This window comes from Sphaerodactylus townsendi, linkage group LG02 (assembly GCF_021028975.2).
Source record: "Sphaerodactylus townsendi isolate TG3544 linkage group LG02, MPM_Stown_v2.3, whole genome shotgun sequence".
Lineage (NCBI taxonomy): Eukaryota > Metazoa > Chordata > Lepidosauria > Squamata > Sphaerodactylidae > Sphaerodactylus > Sphaerodactylus townsendi.
Genome location: NC_059426.1, coordinates 84,632,709 through 84,646,425, shown reverse-complemented (window position 1 = coordinate 84,646,425; position 13,717 = coordinate 84,632,709). Strand labels below are relative to the sequence as shown.

The window sequence follows — 13,717 nt, the reverse complement described above, 5'->3', positions numbered from 1 at the left end:
TCATATACTAGTATGGCATACATACAAAAACATACATTGACATCTAAAAACAGAGGCCCTTTCCGCACAGGCAGTAAAGAGTGCCCCAGGGACGCTAAAAACAGTGTCCCTGGGGTTTTTTTCGCACGGCCGCGGCTGAATTGCCCAGAGCTGGCCTCGCAACCCCCGAGTGGCACGAAGACGTTGGTTCTGAACCTCGCTCCCTGAGCGAGGTTTTTTGGAAGCAGCGTCTTCCAAACGCTGCCGTGCAAACAGCAGCGGCTGGAAGGCACCATTTCCCCCGCACCGTCCCCGAACACCTACCTTGTCTCTTGGCTTCCGGCTCATCGCAGAGGCCAGGGGACATGCCCCCCTGGCCTGCGACTCCAGAGCCATCGCTCCAGCCTGTGGGGGCATGTCCCCTGGCCTCTGCGATGAGCCGGAAGCCAGGAGACAAGGTAGGCATTCAGCAACGGCGCAGCCTGTGTGAAGGCTGTGCCGCCACCTGCTGCCCTCCCGGGACAGTCAATGCGAACGGTCCCAAGGGGGTGCTACTGTGTGGAAAGGGCCAGAGATTCTAAAATGGGTTCCCCAATGTCCAGCAGAGTTTTACAGATCTGGACACATAACTAATTCATACTAACATTTTACAAATGAGGATCACTGAAGCTTAGTGATATGTAATTTTTAATGATCAGCAACTTCTACTACTAAGCCATGCACCAAAAAGGGCCTTTAAAAATTAAAAACAACAGCAAAGAAAAATTTAGCCACATCAACCACGCAGAGTGAATTGATTCAATCAACAGGAAGGGACAGGCAATAAACAAAATAATAGGATTAGGTTGTAGAACATATTAGAAACCTAAAAACAGAACTGAAGCAAAGGGTAAGTATTTACATGGCACGTTAAATCATGCCAAAATTGCAACTTAGGATAGTTTCAGCATGTTAACACAGAAGTATAGAACACAAACCCTAATGATTTATCCAAGTAACTTTGTGGATCAGTCAATACAGTGCAACTCTACTGCCTGTGTAGAAAAGCCCTCTTGAATAATTCAATTTTGCATACTTTGTGGAAAGCTGGGGATGTGGGAGTCTTCCTGATCTCCTCAGGCAGACCATTTCACAAGGAAGAAGGCATGTGTATGGACAGTTGTTGAAACAAGCTGGTATGTAATGAAGAAGACTGTGCAGCCTATGTAAAAGCACATTCTTAGCCCATACATAGATATGAAAGAGACAATAAAAATAATACCTTATACTAAAAGATAGCTTTAAATGTTCATATAACACATGCAGATGGAGCAGACAATAATTAAAGGTCCCTGAGCAGAAGCATTCATTCTTTTTGGCCAGATCTATAGGGATGAAGTATTTTTATATGTAATCTATTCTGCTTCTGGAAGTCATGAGATTACCAAGGGCAAGGAACTATACAGAGAAATGGAGTCCTGCTTTTGACTATTGGAAATCCTTCGCAATTCTTCCAGCTTCTGTGATTTTCAGAGGCATTAATCAACATTTTTATATTCATGCCCTGTTGTTAGGCATACTGACTTATTTCATACATTTTAACATACTTGATCACTCAAGAGAGTTGATTCGCTCAAAGTGCATTTGAGACAGAATACCAACAGAAAGGTAAGGACTGCTTGTCAGCAGGTTATCTGATAGGGCATCCAAAGACATTTGCAGCATGCAGAATATATTAGGGTGGGCTTACCAGGGCTTCTGTTTTGATTGATGGTCTGACCATGATATTGTGGTCAGGATGCAGCATGACTGGTTTGGAGACTATAGGTACAGCTGGACGACGCTGAGCAGGTGGGCTTGGACAAAATTGCTATAGGGTTCAATTTAAGAATATAATAGATGATGCCCATGTATTTTATAAATATAACCCATTGATTCTAAATACTATTCAGACTTTTAACTTCAATGAACAGTAATCACAATGAATGGAATACTTGTATGAATTAGTACAACTGTGTTCTTGCTTCAATTAAACAATGTGTCTATACTTCAACAGTATTTTGGCCAAACAAATACTCGGAAGGTGGCAAGGATTCCTAGAGTGATACTGCCATTGGGACTAATCATGGCACTCTGATGCATTATATAAAACTCATGAAAAGACATTGCACAGCATCCATAAGAGCAATTAATATGCAATTGGGATGGGGGAGGGGGAAGGGGGAAGGGCAGGGAAGCCATAGAAGCAGTGCATTTTCCAAGAACAAGACAGTACTTCGTAAGTCCTCAGAAAATACAACATTCCTATAGTTGATCTGATCCTTGAAAGAAATTTGATAATCTACTTTTAAACTGAAAAACAAATACATCTTTGTTGTACAATATACTGTTCATGTGGCAAAGCCTGTTTTAAAATGTAAGCTTAAATGTGTGCAGTGTTAAGAGGAATTCACAAACCAAGGAACCCTGTAACAAAGAGTCATTTGAGAAGAGTGCTTAGAACATGTGCCATTATGACAAGGACAACATTGCTAGATATTTTATGAATAATTGGCTTCTTCTAAATCCCACTTACTTTTTTCCTATAGCATTACATTGTAAGATGACATCTATTTATTTACAAAATATGCATGACATACCAATGTACTGCCTGATACAGATGATATTTTGCTGAGGTGAGATGTATTTCGTGAAACCTAAATGAGAATTGGTTTCATACTGGTTATGATGATTTGGAAGTCTGATGCATTGTAAAACCAATGATCATGGACACAAAGAGCGTATCAGTTCATGCCAAGCACAGGAATAATATGCAGGTAATGCAGTATGTATTTATTTTGGAGGACATGAAACAACCATAACAAGCAATCTATTTTTTCTCCTTCAAGTGGTATAAGCAGTTCATCAGCAGACTTATTACAGGGAGTTCTACTTGAGAGATGTTATTTGATCAAACCAGCAATAATGTTTGGTTTTTACTGTTAAATGCATTCACTCAAATATTCCACAGACAAAAACTGGTAATCATAATATTAAAATTAATTAATGCATTCTAGAAGAACATTTGCATGCAATTATGTAACATTTACTTTAGCTAGTAAGAGCTCATACTGCATAACAAGATGGAAGAAGTGATAAAATCTATGTGGTATACAGAAACTTGTGTTTTAAATTTTTGAGGAAAATTCAATTCATTAGCAACAAAATATCATGCAAAGCAATATATTTCTCTCTTGAAAACTTCAGGCTCTGCGGGGGGGGGGGGGTTGAGTTCCACACATGCAAAGAATATTCTACACTTTCTCATACCTTTGGACTTGGTAAGTAGGCCTGTTCATTGGTCTGAGAACTAACAGGGCTAAAGCTCTTTTCTTTATAGTTTTTCACTTCCCAGAGGTCCTGTGATTCTGCTGGCCCACCAGGCTGATAGCTGTGATTGCCCATTCGTTGATCTGGATGATTGGATAGTGTATGGAGAGTGTCAATAGTCTGAGGGGAAGGAAGAAGAGGTGCGGGAGACTGTGGTGGGGGTGGCAGAGGATGCGGCGTATGTGCCCAAGCAGCAGATGACAATGATGGCGGCATCCATGAACTTCCAGAGGATACTGATGTCTGTCCCCTCATAGCTGGGGCATTTGGTGGAGGAAGTGGATAAGGCACTGAGGTTACTGGAACTGTATGGGTCAAGGGAGGTGGTGGTGCTGGACGTTTTGTAGACTTGCCAACTTCATCTAAATTGATATCATCAAGATCAGTGGTGTGAAGCTGCAAACCACCAGCAAACTTCCTCATGGATGTGCCAGATGGAGAAACAGGAGGACGTATACCTGGTGTCTAGTACAGAGACAGAGTTCATTTTAATACACAGTTGCTTAAAAATATCTCAATACATCCCTACTCAGACAAAAGCAAGTCACTATAGTGAAATGTACAGTGACTGAAACCATTTAATATACAAGCAATAATATGCTGTCATCTATTACACACATATTAAAGGAGATAAGTATGTAAACAACCACAAAAATATACAGAAGAGTCCTTTTAACAGTCAGCAATATTAAATGAAAAACCTAGATTCACAGTGAGAATCTTTATTGCGCTCCAGGGGTGGACTGGCCATTTAGTCTCAAGGGAAATCTCTTAATGGGTTACTCCCCTAGAGGACAACTGGTGACCAGGTGCAAGCAAAACCCAACGATTTTGCCTCAGAGGCCTCTTTGCTGCTTGGACCTTCCAGCACCAACAATAATCATAGCCGGCTCATCGACTGCTTCCCCTTGCTCTGACATCATTTTGCATGAGGAAGCAATGACTGTTGCTGGTGATACTGGACTGAGTGGCTCTGCAGCCCTGGCTTCAAGCACAACAAAGGCTGCTCAATTTGGCTTGCACCAGGAGCATCACTTTCCAGTCAACCCCTGGAATATGCAAAGTAATTCAGGAATTATATTTTATGACTTCACCTAGAGAAAGTTTGTAAATTTAGAAGATAATTAAATGTTTATTCTATTGATTCACAAACAATGGGGGATTTATGTCAGTCTGTCATGGTGAACACTGGCAATGATTATTCTAATCTCTAACTTTGAGTCAAAGCTGTTTATTTTTGCAGTGAATATAAAATGGTTCCATGACAAAGGTAACAACGATCACTACTATGGATCAGATTTGAAAGCAAATCAGTCCCTCATAAAGAAAGGCATTCCTGCAAGTAAGCCCCACTGAATAACATGCGACTTACTTCTAAGTAGAACTGCTTATGATAGCTCTCTGGGAATTTTTATTATGTATTTTTATTATGTATTTTATTATTATTAAACCTTGGAAGACAGTATTGCTAAAATGATATCTAAAAGGCTTTCTAGAACAACAAAATATACACACATATTTTAGATATCAGTTGATGATTGAGAGCACTGTGTTACCTCAGGAGAATCATTCTCCACCGAGGATATGTGTTCTAATCGTGTCTGACAAAGCTTTTCCACCCAGTGCTGAGTCTTTTCTGATTCTTCAAAATCTTCTCGCTCAGTCTCAGATACCTGAGTCATATCATAGTTGCAGAACAAAGTATACGGCTATTGTTATAAGATACAATTAACAATTCAAAGATACAAACTATGCTTCATTGTTAAAAGTAGGACTGAAATCACACTCTTTTCAGCAGGGGATTTCATGTGGTCCTCTCTGTGATCCACTTAAGTATGCTAGGCTTAACTTCTGCAGGAACTACCTGCAGACAAACTGTGTGCAGGAAGCCTTTGTATAATAACTGGGGGCCCTGGGGGGGAAAACAGGATCTCTGACTACACCTGTAGAATCTAAGCAAATATAGTGTGTGTGTGTGTGTGTGTGTGTGTGTGTGTGTGTGTGTGTGTGTGTGTGTGTGTGTGTGTGTATGCAAGCTATTGCCAAAGTTATGTGGAATGCATGTAGGGGGTCAACGAGGCCAACAGGTACAATGATGCTTTCCCTACGAACACAATGTAACATGTGATTAGTTCTACGCAAAAATCCAAACATACATTGTCTTATCCAAGCTTTGCATTTTTTCTGAGCAAATATTTACTTTAAGACAAATGTTCTGTAAACAATTTTTCCAGTATTCATTCCATTTCAATGACTTGTGGCTGAATGTATAAACTTCCCCCAAGGAAAAGTGTCATGTTGAGAACTGAAGCTCTGTCAGCAGCTGTTTCACACATGCAAGTCATCACACTATGGAGCAAACAGCAAGTGATGAACATGATTTTATTGTGTATTCAAACTGAATTATGTCTTCCTAGGTGCTAAATATTTTGAACATCAAAAGGCAGGGGGTTCTAGGGATCTCACAGTTAACACCTACAGATGTGCAATGTTCACTGATTTCTCAGATCAATATTTGTTTTCCCATCACAGTCTTTTCCTCAATTTAAAATGCACCTGAGCTGTTCAATATCTTCTAAAATACTTTCTTGTGAACTTTCAACGAGCATACTCTTCTATATTTAAATGGTTGTGAAGGTGAAAAAAATGAAATGCTGACTGCATTTTAAAAAAATCTGACCATTCTGATTTTGCACAATCAATGGTTAAATAATCAGCTCATAATACTACAAACAAAACATGGACAGTATTAGGGACAAAACAAATCAAGGTCCACATCTCAACAATAATATATAAATTGACCGATGTGTCCAGTTTGTTAATAAATATTGCATGGATTCACAGGACTAAATGAAGCAAAGTTAATGGAATGGATCTTTGCTGGCTTACTACCACAGTCTCTGAAAAACTGCAGGAATGCCATGAAATACAGGGTAAAGGGCTGATGGAATGGGAAATTTTGCAAAAATCCCTTAATCAAATTCCCACTCAATTCATGATTAGCTGGATTCAAGCCAATGGATATCACATCCTCTCACATAAACTCTTGCTTTCCCCCCACAAGTATTTGTTCAAGTGGTGGAGCTAACTATTTAACTAAGTAAGGAGGCTTTAAGTAAGCAGGCTTCATAGTTAAATTCAATATACCAGTGATAAATTATAATATGCATCTGTTTGCACATGCAAATACCTAAACAATATCCATGGTTACTTTTCCATGGAAAAGATGGGGGAAGGAGAAAAATTACTGTCCGGGGCTGGGATGGGAGCAAGGGTCTGATGACCGGGACCCAGCCACGGACATAGGCGATCGGGCCAGCAGCAACACCTGGGGGAGGGGGACTGCCAGGTCAGTGGCAGTTGGAAAATTGGCGCAGGGGGAAACCGGCAAGCAGGGCAACCCACCTGGGCTGGAGAAGTAGGGGGCGAGGAGCCCGGAGAAGATGTCACAGCCCCAGAAGGGATGGCAGGCAGTCCGCAGCCCCAGAGGGCCGCAGAACAGCAGATGGAGGTCGGAGACAGAGATGGCCATAGGGATCAGCAAGGGGCCAACTGGCTTCAGGTAAGCCTGGCCCACATCTGGACAGGAGCACATGGCCCTGGCTGTGAGGAAGGTGGTGGGTCCTGCCTTTAAAAGGTTGGCAAGCATCCAGGGTGGGCTTGGGTGACAGAACGAGGGGTGGGGTCGGTTGGGCATGAGGCCAAGGGCCGCTGGGGGGAAAGGATGAAAGGGAAAAAGACATAGCCAGAGGGTGTGTGTAGAAAGGAGCAGAATGAGGAAGGAGAGCACAAGGTGGAGGAATGATGAGAAGAAAAGAGTAGAACAAACAAGGTGAGGAGCCTTGGAAGGACAGCCCAGCGGAGGGGGTACAGCAGAAGATTGGTGAGGAGGGGCCCAGGGCAGGGATAGCCATATAGCAACCCCTCACTCTGTGGCTCAAGAAATTACTAGAATTAAAGACATCCCCAAAGACCAGGAGAGTGGACAGACAGAACAATGCCCGGGAAGGGATAGGTGGGTTGGAGCAGGCCCCCAGGGGCGAGGCAGGGGAGGCGACACATCACAATTACCTAATGCAGTCTAGATCATAAAACAACATACCTCTTGAACAAGTCGGTTAATTTTCAACTGTTTTTCTCTTTCCAACTTCGCTTCTTTTTCTTGAGCAAGTTTTTGCTCAAATTGCATTTCCATTTTACTCTTCTTCTGTTCACTGAGACTGTCATTTTTGGATTTCTTCTTTTCTTTCCCTTTCTGTTTTATTGTTATCATTACATGCATTTAGAACATTTATTCTTTATAGGGCTTAATATGACATGAGCATCTGTCTTATAAAAATCAATGACTTAAAAAACTGTCTTCAAAAAATGAATGCACAGATGCATCCAAGCACAGTGATTGTTGGATCAGATGAATTTCATTTCAAGCAAACCTGCAGAAGCTACATTTAGTATAACACTGAAAGGCAAACTGCCCTCTCTACAGCGCTTAAGGAAATTTTGTTAGAGTTCTCTATAATCACAGTTCTCATGGAACATTTGTCTTATCTTAAGACTACTCCAAATTAATGGTCAGTTCTTATCCCCTGGATTTCAAAGGATGGACTGGTCAATTCATTCTTTGCCTTGTGTGTGTATGTGTGTGTGCATGCGCGTGCGAGCGAGCGCACATGAGCCAGAGTATGCTGAATCTTTTTCAAATCAACAATGTATCAGTATTGTTTTCAGTATTCCATAATAGCACATGTCTGTATAACATGGATAAAAATGAAATCTGTATTGTGATCTTTTCTCTTTTCTAAATGAAGTCTATATATAGTGATGTCATTTACAAGACAGATGCTCATATCTTTATTCGAAGTATTTTTTACTGTGTAAAAAAAATCAGCACTTCACAAATTCAGCATACCACACATTTTCAAAATAGTACAGCCCACTATTGCAGCCAGAAACCTGCTTCTTTTAATTATTTGAAATAATTGGAATGAAAACAAATGTAAAATGAAATGTTTGATGAAAATAAATTACTTAAAAAAATAGAACAAAAATAAATCTTATGCACTTTCCTAATACGTGTCAGACCATCTAACCAGCCACCACTGAAGGTTTATAGGCGACACTACTTATCTGAAAGTAAATCCAGCCACTTCATGGAGGATTTTGACCATGTTGTACAGCAACAGAAAATATTTTTCTCTTATGTAATAAAAGCTTAAGCTTAGGACACCAGTGCATTTAGGAACATAAAATCCTGTGAAATCTTTGAAGTCCATCTACCCTCCTAAACTCTAATCTCTGGCATTTAAACTGCTCAATACAATTCAAAGAAGCAGAAGTGATAAAGTACCGTATATACTCAAGTATAAGCCGACCTGAATAAAAGCCGATGCACCTAATTTTACCACAAAAAACTGGGAAAACTTATTGACTGGAGTACAAGCCTAGAGTGGGAAATGCAGCAGCTACTGGTAAATTTCAAAAATAAAAATAGATACCAATAACATTACATTAATTGAGGCATCAGTATGTTAAATGTTTTTGAATATTTATTTCAAAGAAAAACAGTAAATAGCTCTGTAAGTGGAAGAGAAGGTAAACAAAAACAATATGGTATCAACAATAACTTTAAAAGTACAAAAACCTTAGCTCAATCAGCAAACCAAGCTAAAACACAAGAGTCAAAATCCTTCAAAACTGGATTCCTCCTCCTCATCTGTATGTCCAAACAGAGCTTCAGCTATAGTTTGTGTGAGGTTATCAGCACAGATTAGGGCACATACAGTTGTATATAAATACCATATATACTCGAGTATAAGCCATAAAATGTGCTGAAAAAGTCAGCTTATACTTGAGTATATACTGTACAAAAGACATTTGGGGTCTTGGATTTCAGGGCCCATAATTCCCACTGAAGTTAAATCTGGTGCACATTCCTAATAGTTACATTGAGAATATTTCTCTGAGAAAGCAACATACAAATGTATAAAGCAAACACACACACACACGACTAAAGTGTACCACAATCCTATGGATCTACACATGCAGCAGAATAAGGTGGTAACGAGGTGGCTGAGTGCTAAATGGACCACTTCAATCTGCAGGTAAGGAATTACATTTTAAAGTTCCCTCACATTAACCATTCCCTATATGTAGCACCATATGTAAAGGGCTGGGCAATAATCCTTTCCCCTCAACTGATTCTACTGTACATGTAGACCAGCTCTGTGTTTATTGAAGCTTACATATAATGAGAACATATCACTTTTATTTATATTTGCTGCACATCTTAGCAAAAATATGTCTGTGAATATATACAATATGTCAAGAAAACAGACCCTTTCTTATTGTCACAGTTATCAACACAAGTTCATTGCTGCTCTACTCATGAGGAAAAACACAAATTGGATCAGAAAGCAGTTTTCACAGCAAACTTAGCCACTAATACTAAGACAACCATGCCCAACATTTTTGTACCTTGCGAATTGTAGGGAATTTTCCTTCATAACGATAAAACCATCCAAAATCTATAAGTATGCAAAGCAGAAATAAATCGCTGAGAACAATGTACTATAGATATGAGTGTCAATGGTGTTCCATATGTGATTGGCAAAATACTGCTAAAAAAGAAAAAAGTCAACTTTTGAATCAAGTATATGATAGCATATAGTATATTTTGTCACACCTGTACTTTAAGTTGTAACTAACTTGTTGGTAACAGGGAGATATGGCTACTATTTTTTTCTTTATTCAAGTGGTCTGCCTGCTTACATATTTGCACAGTCACTTTGACACAATGTAAGACTTTTGTTACACACATGAAGCATCTCCCTACCACACTACTTGCAAAGTTTCAATACAGATACCCATGAAAATGCCACTCGCAGATGAAGTAGAAAGAGCTCTAAACAGCAGTGTAAATGGAGCAAATTCTTTAATTTTTGAAGTAACACAATTTAGTATTTGTTTTATAACTTGCAACTTCCTATAATCAAGAACAACTGAACTTTGTAAATTTTCCATACTCTTGACTATTCAAAATACTGTCCTTAATTCCAAGCCTATTAATGCTTCGGCAGGTGACAATTCACTATTTAGACTGTAGACCTCTAGGACATCATCTCCAATGGATATAAAATATGTAAATCTACAAACTAATTTTCTCATGTGTCGTGAATATGACTCTAGATTAACTCGGCACAGCACTGACTATAATATGCCTACAGTGCTTCTTCAGACCTAGATGTTCAGATCAAAAATAATATAGAATTCACTCATTAGTTACAACTGCAAGTCCAGTATGCAGTCAGATGCACACTAACCTGGGAGCAAGCACAATCAAACTTTCCTGAACATATTTCTGTAAATGCATGCTTAGAATTCTGCTGTTAGTCATCTAAATGTCTAATGAATTAAGGAGAAAGGTGGCATATATTCCCTTTGTTCTTTTAGCACCCAAGAGGACAGTAACCAAACCTGTAATTAATAATTCAACTTATTTTATTTTTGTTTTGAAAGTCCTTGTCCAGAGAACCTTGAAGCATTCCATATCAAAGCTATTCAATCATCCAGAGTTAGTGCAACAAAATGTTTAATTTTTATAAAATCTGTCTCCTCTATTTTATTAGCTCAAAAAGAGTACTATATCCTAATCTATGTAGTGTTTATGTCTATGATAGAATGATGCCTTAATTTGTTTGTAGCAAGATCTCAGCCAACTATAATCACTGTTCTGGTTTAAAATATATGAGGTCCAATTAAAATATGTGTTAAGATAAGCTACTATGCTTTCTTGATGTGCTGCTGTACTTCCTTTGTATAGCACAGCAAGTAAATACAAGTTATTCCCCTAATAAGAGAATCATGCTAGTCCAGTACTGGCTGGCTGTCAGGAGGAAGAGCTGTGCAGGAAGTATCAGAATCAAGATAAGGATCCAAGGCATTACAGCAAACCTGTTGACTCTCTTTCAGGTTTCTTCCACTCATATCCTCTGCTGAAGGTTGGTCATATGCATCTAAATCTACTAGAGAAACAAAAGAGGAAAGAAAAAAGGAGATAAGAAATGATAATGATGTGGTTCTTTTCCCCACAGAATGAAATGAATGAATGTAGAGGAAGTTCTTGGAAAAATTATTCACAAATTTTAGGGGAGGAAACTTGACATGGATAAAAATGAAGCTTCCATACAAAGCCAGTTTGTTTAATTAACTGTTGTCTTGCTCGACTTGCAGTCGATCTCTGGGATCTTAGGCTGCTTTCACAAAAATTGGATAATGTACATCCCAAGCATTTTGGCAGTTGTTCACAAGTGGATTTTCCTGTTACACACAGGAAAATCCACTTGGAATTATCACTAAAGTGTATTATGCAACATGTGTAAAAGAAGCCTCAGATCTTTTAATTGTGAATACCAGGGACCTCCTACTTTCTTCAGGGAGAACTTGAATTCCACATGGCCAAACCAAGACAAAACTTGAATCAGTCTGCACAAACCATGATCCACAGCCAGCAGATTTTGTACTGTAGCCTGCCAAAGTCTTCACAGTCCCTGGCAGGCAGCTGATCTGGAGGGTTACCATACAAGTTGTATTCCCATAGGATGGTCAAAATGTATGCAGGCCTGCTTCCAAGTCCACAAATTAATGTCCAATTCTAGACATATATTTACAGGTTGAACATGGTAATTTAAAGGGAGTTACTATTGATAGTAAATATATATGAAAAGGGTCTTTTCTCTCCTGATGAATTAAGAGGACATGGTAGGGTTTCCAGATCCCCCTGGCCACAGGTAGGGATTGCGGGTGGGGGTGGGGAGTAGAGTTGACAGATCAGGTAGGGAAACTCATTGAGATTTAAGGATGGAGCCTGAGGAGGACAGGAACCTCAGTGGGGTAGAATGCCAGAGGGTCCATTTTCCAAAACATCTATTTTCTCTATGGGAGCTGACCTCTGTAGTCTGGAGATGAGCTGTAATTCTAAGGGATCCCCAACTCCCACCTGGTGGCTGGCATTGCTAGGACAGAAAATTCACAAGAAACTGGAAGGAGCATTATAACTTATACTCTTAAGAAGAAAGAGTGAATAAACGAGGGACAGTGGAGGGGAAAATAAGTTGTGAAGAGGGCAAGAGCAATAGAGAAAAGGGAATATATTCTTATATACCTGCACAACTTGTGATTCACATGATAATAAATGTTGTACAGGCCTAAGAAGGTCTTGGAAGAGGCAGGTACCAAGTTATACGTTTTGCATAAACTATATTAAAAGCATGTGATTTCTCCTTCTTCCTTTATTTATTTATTTCTCCATTTGTATCCTTACCTTTCCCAGAAATTTAGACAGGTTAACAGCATATTTTGAAACTAATGACTGCTAAAGAAATAAAGGCAAGACAAGGATGTGTAATCAGTCCACCTTACCCCATTACATCACTGTAATCATTCAAAGCAACCACAAGATCCAGTGTAAATCCTTTCCTGTTCTTGCCATCTCTACCTCACCATACCAGACCCTGGGGATACTACTGTGGTTTTTGATATTGGATACATTTTATAAAACTGCAGAAGAAGCAGTTCATCTGCAGGTGCCTCTTTCTAACTATTACTTTATTTACTTTAATTATAGGCCACCTTTCTCACTGAATAGTTTTGTTAATCATATGAGCTTCAAAATAAATTCCAGGACATTTTACTTTTAAAGTCAGTTAGTTAACTCCATACCAAGGACTATGACAGGTCTGCATGGCTCTGTCACATGGGACTTCACCCCTGGAGTATCAAGGACTGGGTGTGAAGACTCCTGTATGCTATTAGAAATGGAGCTGAGATGCCAGCCAACTACAACCTCAAAAACTATGGCCCCTTCTGCATGGACCATTTAGAGTGGTGAGGCACTGGTAAAAACACCGGTGTGGGAGACGTGTTTGCATCACTGCTGGAGTGCAGCAGCAGCAGCAGCAGCAGCAAATACCCCCACACCGGTGTTTTCTTGACTTGCTCATTGAGCGAGTCTTTTTGAAAACGCCGGCTTCCACCCGGTTCCAAGCGAATGGCATTGGAGGGAATCCGGCATTTTCCCTGCACCACTCCCAGTCCCATCTTACCTTGACCCAGCTGCTGGTGCTCTATGGAGACCAGGGGACACGCCTCCTGGCCTCCAACCACAGAGGTGTTGCCCTGGCCATGGGGGCGTGTCCCCTGGCCTCCACAGAGCAAGGTAAGACAGGACTGGGAGTGGTATGGCCCATGCGAAGGCCACGCTGCTGACTGCTGGGCCAGTGGGGCTGTTCATGTGAACGGCATTAACTATGCCGGTGCACCTCCGCTTGCCTGACCATGCGAAAAAGGCCTATAGTAGCGCGATAGCATATATTTCAGTCCATTTGTAAATATT

At 40.1% G+C, this 13,717-nt stretch overlaps 1 protein-coding gene across 3 annotated transcripts in view; it reads right to left on the bottom strand.

The window, feature by feature from the left end:
* USH1C (USH1 protein network component harmonin) overlaps positions 1-13,717 on the bottom strand; it is a 75,789-nt gene that overhangs the window by 21,256 nt on the left and 40,816 nt on the right. The window contains exons 15-20 of one of the 3 annotated variants that reach the window (XM_048485343.1): positions 9,802-9,851; positions 7,430-7,582; positions 4,884-5,000; positions 3,268-3,792; positions 2,598-2,654; positions 1,709-1,828 (exon numbers count right to left, since the gene is read on the bottom strand). In XM_048485343.1, the coding sequence (XP_048341300.1) occupies positions 1,709-1,828; positions 2,598-2,654; positions 3,268-3,792; positions 4,884-5,000; positions 7,430-7,582; positions 9,802-9,851 (1,022 nt within the window). Of the gene's footprint in view, positions 1-1,708; positions 1,829-2,597; positions 2,655-3,267; positions 3,793-4,883; positions 5,001-7,429; positions 7,583-9,801; positions 9,852-11,277; positions 11,349-13,717 lie in introns of all 3 variants that reach the window. The other 2 variants (XM_048485341.1, XM_048485342.1) reach the window with 2 other exon arrangements.